General features: G+C 35.4%; 8 protein-coding genes across 12 annotated transcripts in view; 2 read left to right on the plus strand and 6 right to left on the minus strand.

Moving 5' to 3' along the window:
• The window catches only part of LOC123016389 (sodium-independent sulfate anion transporter-like), a 4175-nt gene extending 3459 nt beyond the window's left edge, over positions 1–716 (minus strand). The window contains exon 1 of one of the 2 annotated variants that reach the window (XM_044416754.1): positions 543–716. In XM_044416754.1, coding sequence (XP_044272689.1) covers positions 543–574 — 32 coding nt within the window. In that variant the 5' untranslated portion in view covers positions 575–716. The remainder of the gene's footprint in view (positions 1–542) is intronic. The other variant, XM_044416753.1, reaches the window with a different exon arrangement.
• Positions 717–3783: 3067 nt separating this feature from the next.
• On the plus strand, positions 3784–4671 carry LOC123004062 (follicle-stimulating hormone receptor-like). The gene has a single exon (XM_044397178.1). The coding sequence runs from the start codon at positions 3784–3786 to the stop codon at positions 4669–4671; it is 888 nt and encodes a 295-aa protein (XP_044253113.1).
• A 1912-nt stretch (positions 4672–6583) lies between these two features.
• Positions 6584–8441, plus strand: LOC123004063 (cytochrome P450 9e2-like; the record flags this gene model as incomplete). Its single annotated transcript, XM_044397179.1, has 4 exons — positions 6584–6891; positions 6937–7429; positions 7472–8183; positions 8233–8441. Coding segments are annotated over 4 exons (1680 nt in total), but the record flags the coding sequence as incomplete, so codon positions are not given.
• Positions 8394–10112, minus strand: LOC123016375 (cytochrome P450 9e2-like). The gene is made up of 4 exons (XM_044416732.1): positions 9906–10112; positions 8953–9860; positions 8638–8904; positions 8394–8591 (listed from the first exon to the last, which is right to left on the minus strand). Exons 1-4 carry the CDS (start codon positions 10103–10105, stop codon positions 8413–8415), a joined length of 1554 nt encoding a protein of 517 aa, XP_044272667.1. The 5' UTR covers positions 10106–10112; the 3' UTR covers positions 8394–8412.
• A 58-nt stretch (positions 10113–10170) lies between these two features.
• On the minus strand, positions 10171–12219 carry LOC123016376 (cytochrome P450 9e2-like). Its single transcript, XM_044416733.1, has 5 exons — positions 11918–12219; positions 11386–11869; positions 10918–11338; positions 10609–10875; positions 10171–10559 (listed from the first exon to the last, which is right to left on the minus strand). The coding sequence occupies exons 1-5, from the start codon at positions 12121–12123 to the stop codon at positions 10384–10386; spliced, it is 1554 nt and encodes a 517-aa protein (XP_044272668.1). The 5' UTR covers positions 12124–12219; the 3' UTR covers positions 10171–10383.
• Positions 12220–12555: 336 nt separating this feature from the next.
• LOC123003771 (cytochrome P450 9e2-like) lies at positions 12556–14171 on the minus strand. Its single transcript, XM_044396757.1, has 4 exons — positions 13971–14171; positions 13107–13924; positions 12793–13059; positions 12556–12740 (listed from the first exon to the last, which is right to left on the minus strand). Exons 1-4 carry the CDS (start codon positions 14168–14170, stop codon positions 12574–12576), a joined length of 1452 nt encoding a protein of 483 aa, XP_044252692.1. The 5' UTR covers position 14171; the 3' UTR covers positions 12556–12573.
• A 2094-nt stretch (positions 14172–16265) lies between these two features.
• Positions 16266–18165, minus strand: LOC123016464 (cytochrome P450 9e2-like). The gene is made up of 2 exons (XM_044416877.1): positions 17935–18165; positions 16266–17686 (listed from the first exon to the last, which is right to left on the minus strand). Exons 1-2 carry the CDS (start codon positions 18135–18137, stop codon positions 16300–16302), a joined length of 1590 nt encoding a protein of 529 aa, XP_044272812.1. The 5' UTR covers positions 18138–18165; the 3' UTR covers positions 16266–16299.
• Positions 18166–18295: 130 nt separating this feature from the next.
• Positions 18296–20691, minus strand: part of LOC123016459 (ankyrin repeat and fibronectin type-III domain-containing protein 1) — a 70748-nt gene continuing 68352 nt past the window's right edge. For all 4 annotated transcript variants that reach the window (XM_044416869.1, XM_044416868.1, XM_044416871.1 and 1 more), the window contains one exon: positions 18296–20675. In XM_044416869.1, coding sequence (XP_044272804.1) covers positions 18977–20675 — 1699 coding nt within the window. In that variant the 3' untranslated portion in view covers positions 18296–18976. The remainder of the gene's footprint in view (positions 20676–20691) is intronic.

A 20691-nucleotide genomic window follows, 5' to 3' on the forward strand; every position in this document is an offset into this window, starting at 1 on the left:
ATAACTTAATTTCTTTCTTTTTTATTTTACAAAAATAGAAAACAAAGGAAAAACGAAAAACTTGCGTTTGAAACATAAATCAGTTATATGTATTTTAATTTGGTGACTCTACCTGTATATGTGTTTTAATTTAAAAATCGGCAATAAACATAACAAAAATTGTATCTGGCAATAAAAAAAATATGTATTTTGCCAACGGTTGTAATTTTTTTAATGTTGAATACACCAATTTAATTAATTTCGAGAAGTTGCAGAATTTAGTCAAACGTTTCCACTTTCAATAATTATTCCACCGTTTTGATAATAAATTTAAGACGAGCTGATTTAGTCAAATTTTACATAATTGAGATTTATGGCTAATTACCAAATAATCAAAGATAATAAATCAAAGCCTTGCTCTAGAATCGCCAAGTTCAAATCGGTTCAAACTTATCAAAAAATGAAAATGTATTAAAACTAAAATGCCCCACATTGTGCCGTTCTGCACTAGTAAACACACAAGTTTTTTGTAAATAATCGCAAAAAGTGGGATTTCTACTCACATGAAGCGATGGTCATCGTTCTGTAGATGCATATTATCTATACTTTCTTTCTGGCGAGTTCTAGTATGAAGTCCCGTTGTTCACACTATTTAATACTAGGCGAAGAGATAACAATTGAAGCGCGTCTTATAGTCTGAACTGGAAGTAAACTGAATCCATCAACAAATTTCAACTCCATATGTACTGGTGGTCACGTGCTCTTCTCACGTCATTACCGGAATCCCTCACAGCCCGGAAAACAAACAAACTCACGTGAATTTTAACCGAGACTATTCCGCCTCACATTAAGCCATTGCTTATGGCGTGAAAAAATTGAGAAAATCAGATTAACATGTCCCTCCGATGAAAATTTGCATTTTCAAGAAGTGAGGGATTAAAAAAGGTGGATTATTGTGTTTAATACAGGCAAAGTAATGATAAGCCGTTTAATCGCACGATAATCGACTTATTTACGTAGTTTTTTACAAGACTTTGGAAGGAATTTCTTTTATGATTTATTTACTTTTACATTATTTTATCATTCATCGTTGAGTCATAATTAAACAAGTTTAGGTCCACAAGACTCATACTGTCAAAATTAGGGATTATTAAAGTTATTCAGTCGTGGAAAAATTGCGAGTTGGAAAAACAAACTTGCTATTTAAATATTAGCCCGTCCTATAGAAAAATAGCGCATATTTTATGACTATTTCGGCCATAAACAATCAGGTATTAACCAAATTTGTACATTTTTAAGATTTTATGGAATTTTTGTGTATTAGAGACAGAAATCAGGTCTTAAAAGTAATAAAACATACAATTTCTCAGAGTAGATTTCTCTATGACGTTTTAAGCCTACGCACGCCTAATCCCAATTGCGATCCCAGATTATCAAAGGATTTCCAAAAAACGTCAAGTTTGCTAAAATTATTAAATTTTCACTTTGTGAGATAGTTTTCCAAAATATCGATGACTCAAAATTAGTAGAAAATTTTGACATTTGTCGTTTTGATTATCTTGTTTTCTCATCTTAATTTTTAAAATAAAATTCAGCTGACTTAAAACTTGACAAATTTTGTAAATATTGAACTGTTTTACATTTTTTAACACTAGAGTTTTCAATTTGCAATAAATTCAAATGCAAATTGAGGATAAAATTGAAATTGAAGTAAAACTTATCTCGATCTTGATAATAAGAAAACTCAACAATGTGAATTAACTTGAGAAAACTGGTTCAAATGTTTGATAACAAAAGCACTTATTATTTCAGCAATTGTAATTACGAGCAGAAATTTGAACAATGTTTGGCAACAAAGTATTATGTATTCAAATTTGGAAAAAACAATACTGTATATCACTTTATCAGTGTTTTATTAGCATTTTTTGAATAATCACTGAGTAAAAATTCGGCCGAAATCGATTTTTTCCGGGTGGTAATCACTAAAACAAGGTTACTTTTTATTACAATACAAGTTGCAAATTTTAAATATTACCGTTGTTATTTTTAAATATATTTTTAGCTCAAATTTTAATAAATATTTCACAAAATGTCATTAACATTTTATTAACTCGGAAAATATTTACAAAGTGAGATAACTTAAACCGGCGCATCCACCAAATGATTTTAATAAAAAAATCATTAATAATTTAACACCAACCAGATTTGTTTCTCAGAAGTGCAAAATCACGTCAATAAGAACTACTTTCATGTGACGTCATTATGACAATTCTAAATTATTTGTTTACTTAAATTGGTTCATTAACCTACAATCGTTTAGAAAAATTACGGATAAAAACAATGCGTGACAAGGTGATACTTTCTTAAGTTTTAATTCCAAAAATGGGTCACTAGAGGCGTTTGTACAATCGGGGAATTCCCGGGCAAATTTTGGGTCACTGAAAGTAGTTTGAAAATGTTTTGCTATAGTTTTAACATAATATTTAACAAAGATTTTAAAACAAATTGTTTCATAAATCACAAGGATAAAGTGTTTGTTTTTAAAATTATAAAAAATAAATGACAGCTTTTGCGCGTTTACATTATTATTATATCACACAAGTATTTGCTAAATACATGATTGACAACAATATTTTTTCAAATTAACACAAAATCAATTTATTTATTTAAAAATTTAACCAAACTTCAGGGAACGTTTTGCGTCAATTGATTAACACTGGTTATTGGCACTGCTGCCAACCTTGAAAATGAAGAGTGTTAAAGGGGCCTATTTCGACACTCAAATGAGTGCTTTAAGAGATTACTGGCGTTATAAAACGTCGTATTGTCACACGAGTTATAGACCGATTAAAACAAAATTGCTAAACCGTTATTGATAAAACAATTAATTATTGCCAACAATAATTTGGAATATTTATGTATATTAAAAAAGATAAAGAAATGTCTTGGAATTTTGCTTAATCCCTGACATTCTAGACACATGAGACATGCAGTTGGAAAAAAACATTTCTTGCACAAACAAAAAAATTTTCAGAAAATGTAAAATTATGGCTTGTTTGAGTTAGCCAACCGGTGTTAATAAATCATGATAAGCAGTACAAATTATTTTGCATGAGGATAAGAAATGCGTGTACTTTGACTCTGCAAACATTTCGAAAAATCAGAAAAAAATTATCAATTATGTAAATGGCTGATAGTGTAAAAATCGTCTCCTGACTGTAAAATTCCCAATGAATATTAGTCATCATTACCAGTGGCACACAACATGCTGTGTCGCATTGACATTTGGCCCCTTTTTAAGTAGCCACTTGTTTAAACTACCTCGTGATATTAATTGCTGCTGCTTAAACAATTTTATTGCAGGGCTATTTTTCTGGCATAAATATAATCACATGAATTCGTTTGGCTAAACAAATTAACTCATTTAATTAACAGCGATTACTTGAACTCATTAGTTGACACGAAAATCTGATATGAGAGATTGGGATCAAAATAGTCTGTTTTTTACACGAAGATTATTAATTCTGATAAATAGGTGCTAAAGTGTAGAATTTCACATTCCGTAATCGTTTTTTGTTAGTGATCACGTACTAAAAAGAAGATAAACAAATTAATTAATTATACAAATTAATTTAATTTTGTGGGTCGGCAACCAGTAAAACTTTCTGATTAATTCCGGTGAATCAAAGGAAAAAACAATCTAAAAATAACTTTACACATTTTTTATGTCATGTAACATTTTTTTACCTCATACACAATTAAATAAAAATCCCAGACCTGTATTAACTTATTCCAGATTTGATGATGGTTTTTGTTAACTTTCAATTATTTTTAACCACAGTTGTGACCTGTTCACATTTAATTGAAGGAGTGAAATACACAATAACAGTGGGTGGTGAAACAATCCGTCGAAATGAAGATAAAATCACAAGTGTGGAAAACGCGAAAAAATTGATAATTGAAGATGAGTTTGAAGTTTTTGGGAAAAATTTGTTAGAAGTCCGAGAGAAAACTTCGATTTTTATTATGGATACAAACTACAAGTTGAAGAGAATTCAAAGTGACGCTTTTGTCGATCAGGAAATCACTGAAACTATTGTGATTGCCAACAGCGAATTGAAAGTGATCGAAACTGGGACTTTCAGAAATTTAGGAATTTTTGAACTTATACTTAAACAAAATGAAATCATTTATTTGCAAAACGAAGCCATTGTTGACTTACCCAATTTGGAAATTATCAATTTATCGAATAATCGAATTGTGGAAATTTTTGAAAATTCGATTATTTCAGCGCCGGCTATCTATCTGGACATGGCTTTTAATCGGCTGAAAAAAGTGGGTCCGAATTGGTTCCGTTTCATGAACAGTGAAAAACCGGTAACAATTTTATTGGATAATAACAAAATCGAAAACGTTGATTGTTTGAGTTTCAACGATGTTATGTTGGAGACACTTAATTTGAGGAGGAACAGAATTGAGGAGTTGCCAAGTGGGGTTTTTGAGGGTCATACTCTGGTTAGAGTATATTTGCAAGACAATAGATTGGAAAATTTGCCGGGGAGTTTCTTCCAGTTGAATCATTTGACTCTTGGGATTTTCACGGGAAATCCACTCGACTGCCCCACTCAGAGGCGGTTAAAGAGGTTGGATGAGGAGTCACCGACCAAAATAATTTTCCAATATAATTGTTAACGTCTTTTACAAATAAATTTTGTACAATTTATTGTATTTGTTTCCGATTTATTTGAAATAACATTAATATTGACCTTTTAAATGAACAGACTGATTTCCTCAACATTTCTTCATTAAATTTAAATACCTGGTTTCTGCAACTTATTTCTATGATCAATAATTATTTATGTTTAAATCTTTTTTTTTAATTTCAATAATGTTTTGTTAATTTTCAAATTTATCTTCTTTTAGTTTATCCTATCCTGTAGTTTTTACAACCATTTGCATGCACCAAATGCTCTCGCACGATTGATTGAATTTTAAAATTATCAAGAAATTATCATCACTGATGTAATTACTGTTGAATATTTTTTATTATTAGTTATTATTAGGTAATTTTAAAGCTGTTTATTTCTATTTAAGGATTTTAAAACGGATAAAAAAAATGTAAAAAATCTGGGAAATTTTTATATTGTATTAAACAAAATTGTGTACAACAAAACGTTTACAATGTTTGATTTCTATTTCACGAAAAACATTTCTTTCCGTTTCAATTTTTCCAAAGTTTCCAATTTCAAAGGATTATCGCGCAAATCCACCAACATGTTTGTATTATTATTATAAAAAGATTCATCGCAGAGTTCTTCCAACTTATTCCCGCTCAAATTTACAAATTCCAAATTATTTTGTTTCCAAATATCACAGGGAACATCCCTGATATTGTTATTTGCCAAAATCAATTGAAACACAAATTTTCCTTCAAAAACTTTTGGATGAATTTCCTCAATAGAATTATCCCTAGCTGAGATTGATAATATTTCTTCCTTACTCATGAAATCAAACTGTTTCTTCTTCAGTGTTTTAAGCTTATTATCACTAATAATAAATGCACTTAACTTCGGTAAGGAAACGAAAGAGTCACTAGTAAAATCAACAATTTGATTATTACTTAGATCAATAAATTCCAAGTTGGGCATATTTGAAATTGCTTCTTCCTCAATATAATTTATTCCGTTTGAATGCAAAACTAAACTTCTACAAGATATGTTTCGGAATGTGTTTGAACGTATGATGATTAGTTTGTTGTCACTTAGATCAATCGAATAAATGATGTTCTGTCCAAAGAAAGTTTCTGGTTCAATTTCACTTAAATTAACACCACTAATAATTAAGTATTTAAGTTCTTCCTCTATCTCCAGCATATTTTTCCGAAGTACATTTAACTCATTCTCAACTTTGATCTCAAATGTTTCTTCAAATACAACAATAACATTTTCTTCTTTTCTTGTTGTATTAGTACGGAAATGTTCATCTACTGTTGTCGAATCATAAACTATGAGCTTTTTTTCTTCTGATACAATGCTAGGTATGAGAAAAAGCAATGTGCTTACGAACAAAAGTTTCAACTTCATTGTTCAAAAGGTTCTGCAAATGTGCGTAAATTTGTGAACTAGTTTACCATTTGTTCACAAAATGTAAAAAATCGGATGCTACCATATTTAAAAGAACATTAAATTCCAATAATACTCAGAATTACAGAAAAAAAATAATTGAATAAATTGTCGAAATTTAAATGATCACAAAATTATCGTTTTTTACAAATAAATCGTTTATAAATTCACTTTATTTCCTTTAATTTAAAAATGTAAAAGAATGTTTTTATTATTTGTCAAGATAAAATTGCATTTCTAAAACTCTAAAATAATGAAAAGATGACTTCCAGACAAGCTAGTCATTACCTTTGTTCAAAGGCCGCGTTATATAATTTAATTTAAAAAAAATGTCACGTGAAGAACTTGAAATAACTGGTACAACAACATTTTTACCCTATCATTACCTTGGGAATTAAAATAAAATAATTTTTAAGTCATTTTGTCACGAGTTTTGAAGTCATATGATTTCATGCGAAATAAAACAAATTAAATGATTTATTTTTGATTTAATCACAAACCAGAAAATTTCACTAATAATAATTATCTTCGTCCAGAGTTCACTAAACTCGAATCAAGGTGAAAGCATCTCCCAGGTATTCACATTTCATTCAGCCATGTTTGCAGTGTTGCTATTTGTCCTTCTTTTCCTTGCGATTATTTATTTTAAACTGGTAGTGCCCTTTTTTTACTGGCAACGTCGCGATATTTTTTACGTCAAACCATGGACCCGTTTTCGGAAAGTGTTTTTGGGGAAAGAGTCATTTGCTGAAGCTGTCATAGCTGCTTACAACGAACATCCCGATAAAAGGTAACCAAAATAAAGAATAATCCAAAAATTTGACCAAATTTCTAGATACTATGGCAGTTACCAATTCCTCCAACCGTCGCTCTTTGTCCGCGATTTGGATCTAATCAAATCAATAACAGTGAAAGATTTTGAACATTTCACAGACCACTCGGCTTTTACAAACGAGAAAACCGACCCTATTCTTGGGCTTAATTTATTTTCCTTGAAGGGCCAGAAATGGCGCGAGATGAGATCGACCCTAAGTCCAGCTTTTACCGGAAGCAAAATGCGAGCGATGTTCACACTAATCGCACAAACCGCGGAAAATTTCACTCAACACTTTCTAGGTCAAGGCGAAAGTGTTGTCCAAGTCGAAATGAAGGACATTTGTACGAAATTCACCAATGATGTGATTGCGAATTGCGCTTTTGGAATCGAATGCGACTCGTTGTTAAACCCAGGGAACGAGTTCTACAAAATGGGCACTCTTGTGTCCAAACCAACGCCTTGGAGGCTCCTCAAAAGCCTCCTCTACGGTTTTTTCCCGAAGATTTTTGAGGTATTTTAATACGATTTTCAACTGGGAGGCAATCCAGTGCAGTTTTTCCGAATTCCAGCTCTCCCCTCTACAATTTCCGATTTTTTCCTCCGGATTATCAAAGATGCGATTACTATAAGGGAAAAGCAAGGGATCCTAAGACCTGATATGATCCATCTGTTGTTGGAGGCCCGAAAAGGACGACTAAAACATGACCAAATCGAGCCAAATTCACTCGATACTGGTTTTGCAACAGTTCAAGAGTCACCAATTGGGAAAAATGAAAACTCACTAAACATCACAGACGAACTTATCACAGCACAAGCTCTAGTTTTTTTCATTGCTGGCTTCACCACTTCGTCTAGTTTGATGAGTTTCCTAGCCTACGAACTTGTGGTGAATCCAGAAATCCAGAAAAACTTGCAAAAAGAAATTGATTTGGTCATGGAAGAGAGAATCTCCTACGAACAAGTCCTCAAAATGAAATTCTTAGACCAAGTCGTGTCCGAAGCCTTGAGGAAATATCCTCCAGGTTATGTCCTGAACCGGATTTGTGTCAAGGATTATGTCATCAGGCCGAAACAAGAAGGAGAAAAAGTGGCAATTATTGAAAAAGGATGTTTGGTTGCAATCCCGGTCATTGCCTTGCATTACAGTCCCGAGTTTTTCCCCGAACCGGAAAAATTCATCCCTGATCGGTTCAGTGATGAAAACAAAGGGAAAATCTTACCAGGGTCCTACATACCATTTGGGATAGGACCACGAAATTGCATTGGTAAGATTCCGTTCCATGCAATTTTTTTTTCATTAGAAATTTTTTTCAGGTTCACGGTTCGCTCTTCTGGAAATCAAAGTCTTGCTCATTAATCTCTTAACAAAGTTTGATTTAGTTCCCGTAGAAAAGACAGTGATTCCGCTCAAATTTGCTAAAACTTTAGGTCTAGATGCAAAAGGGGGAATTTGGGTTGGTTTAAAACGTAGAAAATTGTAATTTGTATTTTTTATTAATAAATAGTGACTTTTCTTGGTTTTATGCCTAGTCTGAAACCCTTTTCCGGTTCCAATTGCACCTTCCATGTGCTTAACTTGAGGGGTATTTGGGTCGTGTCAATGGCCACAATGTCAAATCTTGACAACAAGTGGAAAAATAAGGTTTTGATTTCCAGTAGGGCAAACCTCGAGGCTGAAAATAGTGAAATAGTGTTTGGTAATGGGCAATTTTCACTCACCAATGCAATTCCGAGGGCCTAAACCGAATGGTAGGTAACTCCCTGGAACAATTTTTGTTCTGTTGGCTTCACTGAAACGTTCCGGGTCAAATTTGTCAGGCTCCGGGAACAAATCCGGGTCGTGGTGTAAGGCGAACACTGGAATAATGAGTGACATTCCTTCTTCCAAAACAACTTCTTTTTCATTGGGATTTTTCGGTGGAATTTTGTAATTTTTGGTACACATGCGTTCGATCTGGAACCCTGGAGGCCACATCCTCAAACTTTCTATAATTTGAATTTCCAGAAACTTATTAACAATCACCAAAAACATACCACACACAACTTGATCCAAATATTTCATCGAGAGAAGAGTCTCGTATGAAGCTTTTCCTTCACATTTTTCCCCGACAAAATCAATTTCCTCTTGAAGTTTCCTCTGAATTTCCGGATGAATGGCAAGCTCGTAAGCCATGAAAGACGAAGCTGTTGCCACTGTTTCAAAACCAGCAAAAAAGAAAGTCATTGCTTGGGCCACAATATCGTCATCTGTGAGTCTCTTCTGGTCAAATTTTTGCCCGATTTGGGACTCCTGAACTACGGCAAATCCTTCGTCTTGGGATGATTCGTACTTGAGTTGGCCTTTACGAGCCTGAACCAATAAGTGGATCATATCAGGTCGCACGATCCCATTTTGTTCTCTCTCAAAAATATTGTTTTTGATAATTGTGCCAAAAAATCTTACAACATCTTTGGGAAAAATCCCGATTTTGACAAACGACGAAACCAACATTTTGACAATTTGAACGAGCCCAAATTTGCCCAAAGTCTTGGCCATGAGGAAGAAACGGTTATTTGGTTCGTTGAGTGAGTCGGTTTTGATACCAAAAGCTGTTGAAGCAATCACATCGGTTGTAAATCGCGTAAAAATGTCTTTGACTTCAACAGCGACTTTCTCTTTGCCTTTAAAATGCCCAACAAAGTTTTTCGCACATTCTGTCATTAGTTGATACATGTTTTTCATTTTGTTTGCGGTGAAAGCCGGGCTTAAAGTCGCCCTCATCTGCTTCCAGTTTTGGCCACTTAACAAGAGCAAACTTTTGCCTAAAATGGGATCATTTTTGGCATAGTTGAACGGGAAGTGGTCATGGAACGAGTCAAAATCTTTAACAGTGAGTTGTTTGACCAAGTTGATATCTCGCACCATCAGAAAAGGATGATTGAATTGCAAAAACCCAACATATCTGAAATTTTAAACTTAATTTTGGGATCAAAAAATTTGGGATTACCTTTTCCCTCGGTATTTTTGATACAGTTCTGTTAGAATTGCTACAGGGTGTTTCCTCCGAAGAAATGCTGGGAGGAAATTTCCAACGAGGGGCAAAGCCGGCTCATGGGTCACACCACGTTCGTCCCAAAATTTCGCCGGTTTGACAATTTTGTAATAAATAAAAAGGGCTAAAAGCGCTCCCAACAAAACGTACAACATTTCTGCTCAATGGTTGTTCTTGAAATAACTTATTTTCACTAATCAGAACAATTGATAACACATGGTTCACACAAACACGGATTTGGAAATTATTTATTTACATAAAAATGCACCACCAAAATAAACACGTTATTTTTGTCTTTTATTGACACTGAACTAACTGTGGTTACAAAATATTAATAAAACTGTAATCCCTGATAAGATCAATGTCATGAAATGTAGAGGTGACAAAATCGTGACCTACACCACTTGACATTTCCTCTAAACACTTGAATCAGTTAAGGAGATAACAATCTCCGTTTCAAACTCAATTGGAAGCCATGTTCTGGAGTCATACTTAGTTTCGTAGGGTCAAGTTTCAACGTAATTTCTGTGTTATCACCCGGCACAAGAATAAATTTTGACAAGAGATGGAAAAAAAGAATTTTGATTTCAAGTAAAGCAAATCTCGAACCTGCAACCAGAATAATAAAATTTTAGCAATTATAACTCACTTGACGCACCAATGCAGTTGCGGGGCCCTGCCCCGAACGGTAAGTACGCCCCTGGAATTATTTTCGTCCTATTTTCATCACTAAACCGCTCAGGATCAAACTTGTCCGGATTTTCCCAATAATTGGGGTCCCTCTGTATTGACATGATTGGTACAAGAACCGATGTCCCTTTTTCAACAAAAACAACCTTTTCCTTGGGATTCACCGGCTCGATTACGTAACTTTTGACACAAAGTCGGTCAGTTTGTGATGCCGGTGGCCACAACCTTAACGTTTCTTCAAACTGGGTTAGAAATTTTGGCGAAATTTTTGACTTACCACAAACGACTTGGTCGAGGTATTTCATCGATTGGAGAGTCTCGTAGGGGACTTTTCCGTTGTATTTTTCCCAAACTGAGTCAATTTCAAGTTGGAGTTGTTTCTGGACTTGGGGATTGAGTGCCAGTTCTTGTGCCATAAAACTGGCAGCTGTTGAAACAGTGTCAAAACCGGCGAGGAAGAAAGTTAAGGCTTGAGAGACAAAGTGGTCGTCTGTTAGCTCGATTTTGGCATTGCCGAGGACTGAGTGCTCGATTTCTTCGTCTGTTTCGGACTTGAGTTGGCCTTTTTGGGCTTGCATGAGGAGGTGAATCAAATCGGGACGAATGATTCCTTCCGTGTGCCTTTTTTCGATATTGTCTCTTACCAACGACCTGAAAAAATTAGTAATCTCTTCACTGAAGACCCGAAGTCGCAGTAACTAAAAATCAAGTGTTAGAAACGAAGCGGTTTAGTTTAATTAATTACGTTGGCTAATCCGGGTGCCAATTGCATGATAAAAATTTTGAGAATGGACCACAGTTCGAAATTAGTAAAGCTGGAACCCATTTTGAAAAATTCATTGTTCGGGTCTTTGAGAGAGTCAATCTGGATACCAAAAGCTGTACTTGCGATAACATCATTGGCAAATTTCGAAAATAACTCTTTCATCTCAACTTTGACTTCTTTTTCTTTGAAATAATTAGTGAAATTTTCTGCACACTCTTCCATCAAAGTGTATAAAAATCTCATTTTACTGCTGGTGAAAACTGGACTAATTGTGGCCCTCATCCGTTTCCAACTCTCTCCATTGAGACTAAGCAAACTTTTTGCTAACAGTGGATCACTTATGATGGTATCAAAAGCTAGATGGTCTTGGAAATGATCAAAATCTTTCACTGTGATCCTTTTAATCAATTCCAAATCTCTTATCATGAGAAAAGGTTTTGTAAAATCCATATAACCAACACATCTGCGAGTATCAACATTAAAATGGATTGACAAAATAATTGTTGATTACCTTTCATTGGGAAACTGGTTATAAATTTCATTAATAGCATCAGCAACGTGTTTTTTTTTCAAAGTGACATCTTTCAAGCTTCCAACAATTGGCCATGCTTTGGCGTGGATCACATCTCGCTCTTGCCAGTATTTCACCGGTTTAATTATTTTATAATAAGCCCAAATGCAAGAAATAAGGACACCTAACACCACGAGAAGAATCATTTTTATCAGTGGTGCAATATGTTATCAATATGTTAAAAGATAAGATAATTATTGCACAGTTTTAGGTACAGTGAACACGACTAATAATAGCAAACTATAAAATACAGTACGTACAGAATCGGCCTTGGTTTAATGACTCATTTGCTTTGAAATAGTTTATTTGATGACAACGATCAAATCTGCATGGCCTATTATCATAATTAGTCTAAAATATTTCTATACATGATTTTTGAAATATATTTCTATCAAAATAACCCTGTTTCTTAAAAAACACGTTTCAAAGTGCATGTTTTCAGTTTTTTGTTGTTATTGCAATCTTCAAACCCGATTAGATAATAAATTAGGAAGGTCATGATTTTTGCAATACTGCAATCATGTCAATTAAATTTTCTTGAAGGTTTAATAACAAATCAACACCACAGTTATTTGGGCTTTATTTTTTTTATTACATTAATTTCTGGGTCTAAAACCCAGCCAGAACCCATCTTCCGGCTGCATATCCAAACACTTGGGACTGAGTTTAATCGGCATTTGCGTTTTTTTAACCTGTACAATATCAAACTTTGAAAGCAAATAACAGAACAATGTTTTGATTTCCAGCAGTGCGAGTCTCACACCTACGGACAAAAGCATTCTAATCGTGTCAATAAAAACGGTCGTAAATCTCACCAAGACAATTTCTTGGACCTGATCCAAAAGGTAGATACGTCCCTGGAATCACCTTTGATCTATTTTCATCATTAAACCTGTCAGGATCGAAGCGATTGGGGTTGGGGTAGTAAAGAGGGTCACGATGGATCGCGATGATTGGTAAAACAACCGGCATTCCTTTTTTAATCAGAAGAGAACGGGTTTCACTCTTTTGGGGTTTTAAGTGGTAGTCGCGGGTGCAAAGACGGTCGGTTTCGAATTTGGGAGGCCACTTCCTCAAACTTTCTACAAAAAATCTTTAATCAAAAATTTCTCCAAGACGAAATTTTTACCCGAAATGACTTGATCGAGATATTTCATTGAAAGCAAAGCGTCGTAGGGGATTTTGTCACCAGTGATTTGCATCACTCGGTCGATCTCTCGCTGGAGTTTCTTCTGGACGTCAAGATTGACAGCAAGTTCGTAAGCCAGAAAACTGGAAGACGTGGAAATGGTGTCAAAAGCAGTGAAAAAGAAAAGTAGGGCCTGGGCCAAAATTTGGTCATCCGAGAGTTCCACTTGGTTGGCCAAAGGGTCAATTTCTGGTTCTCCCTCAATGGCGAAACCTTCACCTTTTGCCCTTTTGTACGTCTCGAATTTGAGAGCCCCGTTTCGAGCTTCCATCAACAAATTAACTAAATCTTGTCGATCATTTTTTTCTTTACCAATGAGAAGTTTTTTGAAAAAATTCGGAGATAACGGTGATGTATTTGCGTAAAACTCGTTGTTTGGTTCTTTTAAAGAGTCAATCTCGACACCAAACGCAACTGAAGCAATCACATCGTTGGCATATTTTGAAAAAATTTCTTTTACTTCGACTTCAACTTCGGCTTTATAATGACTGATGAAATTTTGAGCACACTTTTCGATAAATGTGTACATGTTTCTGATTTTATTGCTGCTGAAAACTGGGCTTAGAGTCGCTCGCATGTCCCTCCAATTGTCACCACTAAGACTTATTAGACTTTTTGACAGAATTGGATCATTTTTGAGTTGAGATAAAACTGTACGATCTGTAAAATAATTAAACTCTTTCCCTGTTATATTCCTGATTAGTTCAATGTCACGAATCAAAACACAGTTTTGGGTAAATTTCATGAAACCTACATATCTAAGAAAGGAAAAAATGGTAAAAAATTATGTCGTAGTTGTAGTACCTTTCGTTTGAGAACTTGTTGTATAAATCAATGACAAACTCAACATATGGTTGTTTTTTGAAAAACACTCTTCCCATGCTACCCACTAAAGGCCATGCTGGCACATGCTTGATTCCCTTTTCCTTCCAGTAAGTACAAGGGCTTATAAATTTGAAAAAAATTAACACACTTAAAAAGACTGCAAACAACGAAAGAAACATTGTCAAGTTTCAGCTAAACGAATGCAACTAAACTCGAAATTACATTTAAAAGTATTTATAATCCTCATTATAAACATTTACTTAATTTATTTACTTGAATCAGCTAGTGCTCAGCTGTCGGAAAAAATCCAGAATAGATTTATGTTCAAACTTGAAAAAAATTCCGGTGAGTTTTTGGGGACAAATCACGGGCGCTGACTACGTAGCTGCATTGAAATTTAATGGGTGCGGGGCACCCACTTTTAATGTCAAAGATGTCTTAAATTTGCTATTATTCAATTTTCCCGTTTGAAAAAATTAATCAAATTCATAGTTTATGTTATTCTATTTTGTTTTTCCATTTTTCACATTAATTAAAAATTAAGCTTTTCAGTGAAAAACTCCTTGAAAAAAGATTTGTTATGATTTCAAAAACTTCAAAACATTCTTTTAAACTTTTATATTCTATTCCAAAAAAAAAAGAAAAAAAATTTCTTAAATTTTGTGGTGGTTTTTGAAAGACTGTACCTCAATGAAAAATAGTCGTATCTAGATAAAAGAAACATTTTTAAGCTTCAAGTTTCTAGTTTTGAGATCTTTTGGCAAAAAAAATTCTGAGCTAGATTATTACGTAATCCTAAGAAATGGCGAAAGAAAAAAAATTGTTTATTCTTCGACACTGTCAAAATTTACGGTTTTTCCACTCGTGGTTTAAAAATCCACTGTAGGTGAAATAAAGCGTCCGATTTATACTCAAACTCGTAGAATAAATAACTAAAATTTATTTAATTTTTTTTTTGATACACCGACTTGGGGAATTTTTTATTAGTTTAATCAATGCATGGGCCGGATAGCTTGTTCTTTCAGCTTCAATTTGCTTTTTTTATGTTCTCTTTATGTCAATTTTTCGCTGAGATTTTTGACTTTTAATAAAAAAGGATCATTTGGTCTTTGATCATCGATATTTTAGTAACCAATGACCGCACAGAGAATAGTTTCAAAAACTGGAAATTTCCTACAATATGTATATACGATTTTTTGAAAAAAAATTTCCACTCGCACCATTGATTTAAAGAAAAGTAAAAAAGCAACTTTTTTTGTTATATTAATGAACCCCTAATAGCTCTAAATTTTTAAATCGATCCATCAAACTGTTTTCTCGGACCGATTGATCAAAGTTTAACAAAGGAATTCATTGTTTCTGAACATTGTGTAATCTTCATCAAAATGATAAAAACATTTTTTCCAACTTTTTCAGAATTTTTGAAACAATTTAGATTTTTGCATACCCTAATTTTTCTTACCTCAAATTAATTGTTATTAATTAACTAAAAGTTGATACCCCCAAGTTGTGTTTAGTACTCGATTTACAAACAAAAAATTTTTTTTTACTATTGTTTCCAAATTTTTTTTTTAAATTTAACAATTTTTGCATCAATTTTTCATTCAACAAAAGGTATTTTACAACTTTGAACATATACAATTTTTTACACTTTTTATTGTATACATACATTAACCACTTTTGTATTTTTTTTACTGTTATTTATTGATATTTTCTATTGTACTATACGAAAAATTATATTGTTTTTAAATGTTCTAAATATACATACATACATTAAATTCAGCAAAAATAAAGAAGAAGAAAATTCTGCCAGTTATACCAATATATGTATAAAAGATCTGAAAAATAGCTATTTATGTGTCAAGTACGCAAAATAGTCTTTAATGAGAGGAGTCACCTAAAACCTATTGCGTACGTGGTGCATACAAGATTTTTTTGTTAAAGCTTCCAATACACGAATTCACACCTCTTACTAATTAAAAAAAATTCGTTATCATAGTAAGTAACCAATTTTATTTTTTGTCCGCAAAAACTGTTTTTGGGGACTAAGTACCTAAAATAACCTTTTTGCGTACTATTTCATTGAGTCCGGAAAAGACTCATTTTAGGGACTCAAATGAGTTCCTAAAACAGCTGTTTTCGGGAGCGTATACAAAAAAGTATGTTATGTTATTTGTATTGCTTTAAAGACGATTAATTTATCAAGTTTTTTGTTTGTGCACCCACTGAAAATATGAAAAGTCGGCGCCCATGAGACAAATTAAAACACAGTAATTATAATCCAATTTTATTTCACTAAAATTTCCCCCTAGACCTTAACCCTTCGCTTGAAACCTAACCAGAACCCATCAGCCGAAGACAAGGTAATTTGCTGGGGGATCCCCCTAATCGGCACCGCTGTTTTCTCCACTCTCACGATCTCAAAATGCCTCAAGATCGAGAAAAACAAAACTTTGGTTTCCATAATCGCAAACCTTGTCCCAATGCAACTCCTTGGTCCGGCCCCAAAAGGCATAAACGTATAAGGTACGACTTTCCCCTTATTCCCATCACTGAACCGTTCCGGATCAAATTTCTCCGGATTTGGATAATATTTCGGATCCCGTTGGATGGCAAAAACTGGAACCAAGATCGTAGTACCCTTGTCGACCCTCACCGGGTTTTCCCCGGGTAGTTTTGGCTCGATCACGTACTCCTTGGTGCAAACGCGGTCCATACCGGCCGAAACCGGCCATTTCCGGAGACTTTCCGTCAAGACCATGTCGAGGTATTTCATACCCATGAGAGCCTCATAGGTCACGTGGCCATCACATGAGTCCAGAGTTTGGTCGATTTCCTGGATGAGGCGTTTCTGGATGTCGGGATTAAGGGCAAGTTCGTAGCTCAGAAAGCACATCATTGAGGAAACGGTCTCAAAACCGGCGAAAATAAAAACGAGAGCTTGGGAAGTGATGTCATCGTCGGTTATTTCCTTCTTAACTTTCCCACTTTTGCCAATTTCGGATTCTTCAATTGTGGCAAAACCGGTGTCTTGCGTCGGGGTTTCCTCGTGTTTGAGGCCATGTTTGCGCGCTTCTAGCATAATATTGATCATGTCTGGACGCACAATTCCATGTTGGAGACGACTTTGAATGTTACTTTTGACCAAATTGTTGAAAAAATCGCTCCCTTTCTTCGGAAACAAACTTATATTGAAAAACTTTGCGACCGAAGGCATCAGAAAGTACAAAGAGCCGGCCAGAATTTTCCAAAATCCGGTAAAATCAGTCACAGCTTTGCTCATCAAATAAAACTCGTTCTCCGGCTCTCGCAAGGAGTCGAATTCAACGCCAAACGCACTACTGGCGATAACGTCGTTAGTGAAACGCGTGAAAATATCCTTCATTTCAAATTGCATGAAATCCTCGTTTTTGTCGAGGAAATACTGAACGAATTGCTCGCCGTTTTTCAGTACTAGAGTGAACATGTATTTGATTTTGCTGCTGGTGAACGTGGGGCTGAGGGTCGTACGCATTTCGCGCCACTTTTGGCCCTTCAAGGAGAAGAGGTTTTGGCTCCAGAGAGGGTCGTTCTCCTCCCAAATAAAGTGCTGGTGATCAGTGAAATACTCAAAGTCTTTGACTATGATTTGCTTGATTAGGTCGAGGTCACGGATGAAAAGGCTCGGGTTCGACAAGGTGTAATAACCCACGTACCTGAAAATTTTTCAGGCAATTCAGTTTACAGTTTTTATCAGTTATGATTTGAAATAGTAATTAAGCACGTTGGACTTGATAAAAAAAAATCAACGTTTTGCTAATAAAATTAAAAAGAAAATAATATACAAAAAAAATCCCTGATTTTTGAACCTAGATTTTTGCAAAGCCTTCTTTGTTATACTTGGCCCAAAAATGTGTAAAGATTTTTTGAGCTTGAATAAATGAATTAAAAAAATATGAGTTACCTTCTGGTGGGGAACATTTCGTAAAATTTTAGAACGTAATCAGGAAAAGTGATGGGGTATTTACTTTCGGCCCAGTTGTCTGGTATCGTGAGGCCCATATTCTTCTGCTTCAGTCCTCTCCTCTCCCAGTGTTTCTGAGTTCGATATAAAAAAATAAAAAAGACAATGGGGGTGAAAAGTAAAAGGAGGAAAAACCACCACATTGTAAATTACTTTTGTGCACAACCTGAATTCTACTAGGAGTGTTAACAATGTTGTTTAAATTATATATAGCATGAGCGTGACAAATTTCCTCGATTAGGTTGAAACAGGAGGGAGATAAATGTGTTTTGTAATGATTATTTTTAGAAAAACTGTTCAAATTTGTTAACATATTTATTTAGTCTTTCTATACACTTCATTTAAAACATTTCAAGACATTTTGTGCATTACAACGGTCATACAATGCATTGAAAAAATACCTCTCCTAGCCTAGCATTTCCACATATTGAAGGAAGTCTTCATTATCCGGAAAATAATTTATTTACATGCATATTTTTTAATTGCACTGTATTTCAATAAACTTTCTCTATACAAGACAATCAATCTATTTACACTTATAAAATTACGTAACACAATAAAATATTTGTACTAAAAAGTTCCAGCGCGAACTTAACAAAACTCGTTAAAAAATCCATGAACACATAAACGCTATGATATAGTGTGAATATTAGCACATTGTTTAATAAATAACACGCATTATACATTTTGAAAACTCTCTAGACTAACATTTAGCATTTTCTAATACTTGTCATTGGTGTTCATAATCCTCGAGAAACCCAAGAAGTGAGCAACAGTTGGACGTCAAAATCAAATCTTAGGACGCTATTGCACAAAATTTTTCGAAAATATCTTCAAAAATGGATGGAGAATTAGAAAATTTTGATATCAATCTTATCATCACAGTATCATACAACGTAATCAGGTTTAGGTTCCAAACAACAATCATAATTAGGTTTGCAACCCTCAATAGCACCACGAAATTGATTAAAGTCAAACTCTCCTAAATAATAGCGCTGTGTTTGCTACTGTGTTCCAACGCCGCCAAGACATCGTGCTTTTGCCTCACGTAAAGCCGCCCCTTCCTCCACGGATTTTGCAACTGAAGAGGCTTGAAGTCGTCCCGGAGACACCTTTCCCGAGCACCAATCACAGCAACAAGACAGAAGTTTTTCAACTTATCAGCGGGGTAAATCGGCCCGTCTTTGCCCTTCAAGACCACAGCCATGTTCAATTGTTTCACCACTAAATCGACGACCTCTCGAGCGGTGGTTCGTGGCGTGACATGCAGTTTGAGAGAGGTACCACTCGCGAGACCTGTCTCGTAGGCGGCGTAGACTTGGAGAATCCCCGATTGGAGTTCCTTGGAACTGGTTGGGACCTCGGATGGTACCTTGAAGAGTGTATCAGGTTCGCGTTTCACGTTTTCGAGCGGTTTGAGATAAGTGGTACTCATGAGGTTTGACAGACTTTTGGACAGACCGGTTTCCAGGTTGGGTTCCAGGTTGAGGTGTTTGGGGCGGTACCGCTCCGATTTGGTACTCACATCTAGGATATTTTGTTTGACGTTTGTCATACTGCGTGAGGGTACCATTTTGGGGCGATGTTTGATTTTGTGAGGAGTTGACGTAATTGGGTTCCCCTCACTGTCCGAACTTAAACTATGGAGGCTATCTGAAGTATTTGTTGTGTTTATGGTGTTTACACTGACTAGGCTACCGCCATAGAGAGGTCGCACACTTAGTAGGGGACTAGTCGACGCGGAGACACTTGAAACAGTACTTGCACGGCACCGGTGATTTGATGTTGTTGGTATTGCAAATAACATGTCTTCACTACGTGACGGTGGTAACCTTTCGGTGAAAAAATCACTATTATAACTGTCACTGTTTTTGCGCGATTCGGTGTCACTACAAGCACTCAAGTACTGAGATGATGCTTCATTGGTACTCAAGTGTTGCTCACTTTTACTAAACTCGTTCATTAGGGAGTTTGGAGGGTTTATATTGTTGCTACAGCCGGGGCCTGGCCAGGAACCACGCCCAGGGGTGCTTTTAACAACCTTGCTTTCTCGTGGAGGAATTTGAAGGAGACTCCTCTTGGGACTAGTACACCCGATTTCCTTGTCTAAAATGTACCTCATGGAAATCCCACACGTGATTCTATCACGAGCAAACGTAATCACATCCATTAACCAGCGTACAGTCTTCCAAATCTGGTTCAATTTGGATTGGAGGTCTTGCAATCTGGTCAATCTCTCTTTAGCTATGGCGACCTCACTGTTGGAGAAGGCTTCACGGTGGAGGTGATTGGCTGTAGCAGCGTCGAGTTCAAGGAGACAGCTCAATTTCGAGTACTTCTTGATGATGCTGTTTTGGTACGTGTTGAGGTGAATCATTTCGAAGACTTGGATCGGGAGACTGAGTAAATCGCCTCTTTGGAGGAGAATCTCCCTCTGGCCGGGAACGGAACAGGAGAACTCCGCCGAGGGACACACCACGATAAAGCTGACTTCGTCGGTCAAGTCAATGACTTCGGTGTCGTACAAACGGTGACTGCTCGCGTCCTCACTACTGATATCCATGTAGTTGAAAAGGCGTTTGGCGGCACTTGTCACCAGCTCGAGGAAGGTTCGTTGTTGCTCGGTGGCGTTGTCGGTCAAGTCTGGCAAGTGTTGTTGCTTCAAGTACTCCCATTCCTCCCTACAACCAAAATTCG

Source organism: Tribolium madens, unplaced genomic scaffold, assembly GCF_015345945.1.
Source record: "Tribolium madens isolate multiple individuals breed KSU strain unplaced genomic scaffold, Tmad_KSU_1.1 Scaffold_1;HRSCAF=32;Tcas5.2_LG8, whole genome shotgun sequence".
Taxonomy (NCBI): Eukaryota; Metazoa; Arthropoda; class Insecta; order Coleoptera; family Tenebrionidae; genus Tribolium; species Tribolium madens.

Bases quoted from the DNA above. Each gene is read 5' to 3' on its own strand.
- LOC123004062 (XM_044397178.1), top strand. From the start codon at position 3,784: ATGGTTTTTGTTAACTTTCAATTATTTTTAACCACAGTTGTGACCTGT.
- LOC123016375 (XM_044416732.1), bottom strand. From the start codon at position 10,105: ATGTTGTACGTTTTGTTGGGAGCGCTTTTAGCCCTTTTTATTTATTAC. The intron at 8,905-8,952 runs GTATGTTTTTGG...TTCAAATTATAG, and splicing joins TTTGGATCAAGTTGTGTGTG to AAAGTTTGAGGATGTGGCCT. The intron at 8,592-8,637 runs GTGAGTGAAAAT...CACTATTTTCAG, and splicing joins AGGCCCTCGGAATTGCATTG to CCTCGAGGTTTGCCCTACTG.
- LOC123016376 (XM_044416733.1), bottom strand. From the start codon at position 12,123: ATGATTCTTCTCGTGGTGTTAGGTGTCCTTATTTCTTGCATTTGGGCT. The intron at 11,339-11,385 runs GTAATTAATTAA...CTTGATTTTTAG, and splicing joins TGGCACCCGGATTAGCCAAC to TTACTGCGACTTCGGGTCTT. The intron at 10,560-10,608 runs GTGCGTCAAGTG...TTCTGGTTGCAG, and splicing joins AGGGCCCCGCAACTGCATTG to GTTCGAGATTTGCTTTACTT.
- LOC123003771 (XM_044396757.1), bottom strand. From the start codon at position 14,170: ATGTTTCTTTCGTTGTTTGCAGTCTTTTTAAGTGTGTTAATTTTTTTC. The intron at 13,925-13,970 runs GTACTACAACTA...TTCCTTTCTTAG, and splicing joins AACAAGTTCTCAAACGAAAG to ATATGTAGGTTTCATGAAAT. The intron at 12,741-12,792 runs GTGAGATTTACG...TTTTGTCCGTAG, and splicing joins AGGTCCAAGAAATTGTCTTG to GTGTGAGACTCGCACTGCTG.
- LOC123016464 (XM_044416877.1), bottom strand. From the start codon at position 18,137: ATGTGGTGGTTTTTCCTCCTTTTACTTTTCACCCCCATTGTCTTTTTT. The intron at 17,687-17,934 runs GTAACTCATATT...AAAAATTTTCAG, and splicing joins GAAATGTTCCCCACCAGAAG to GTACGTGGGTTATTACACCT.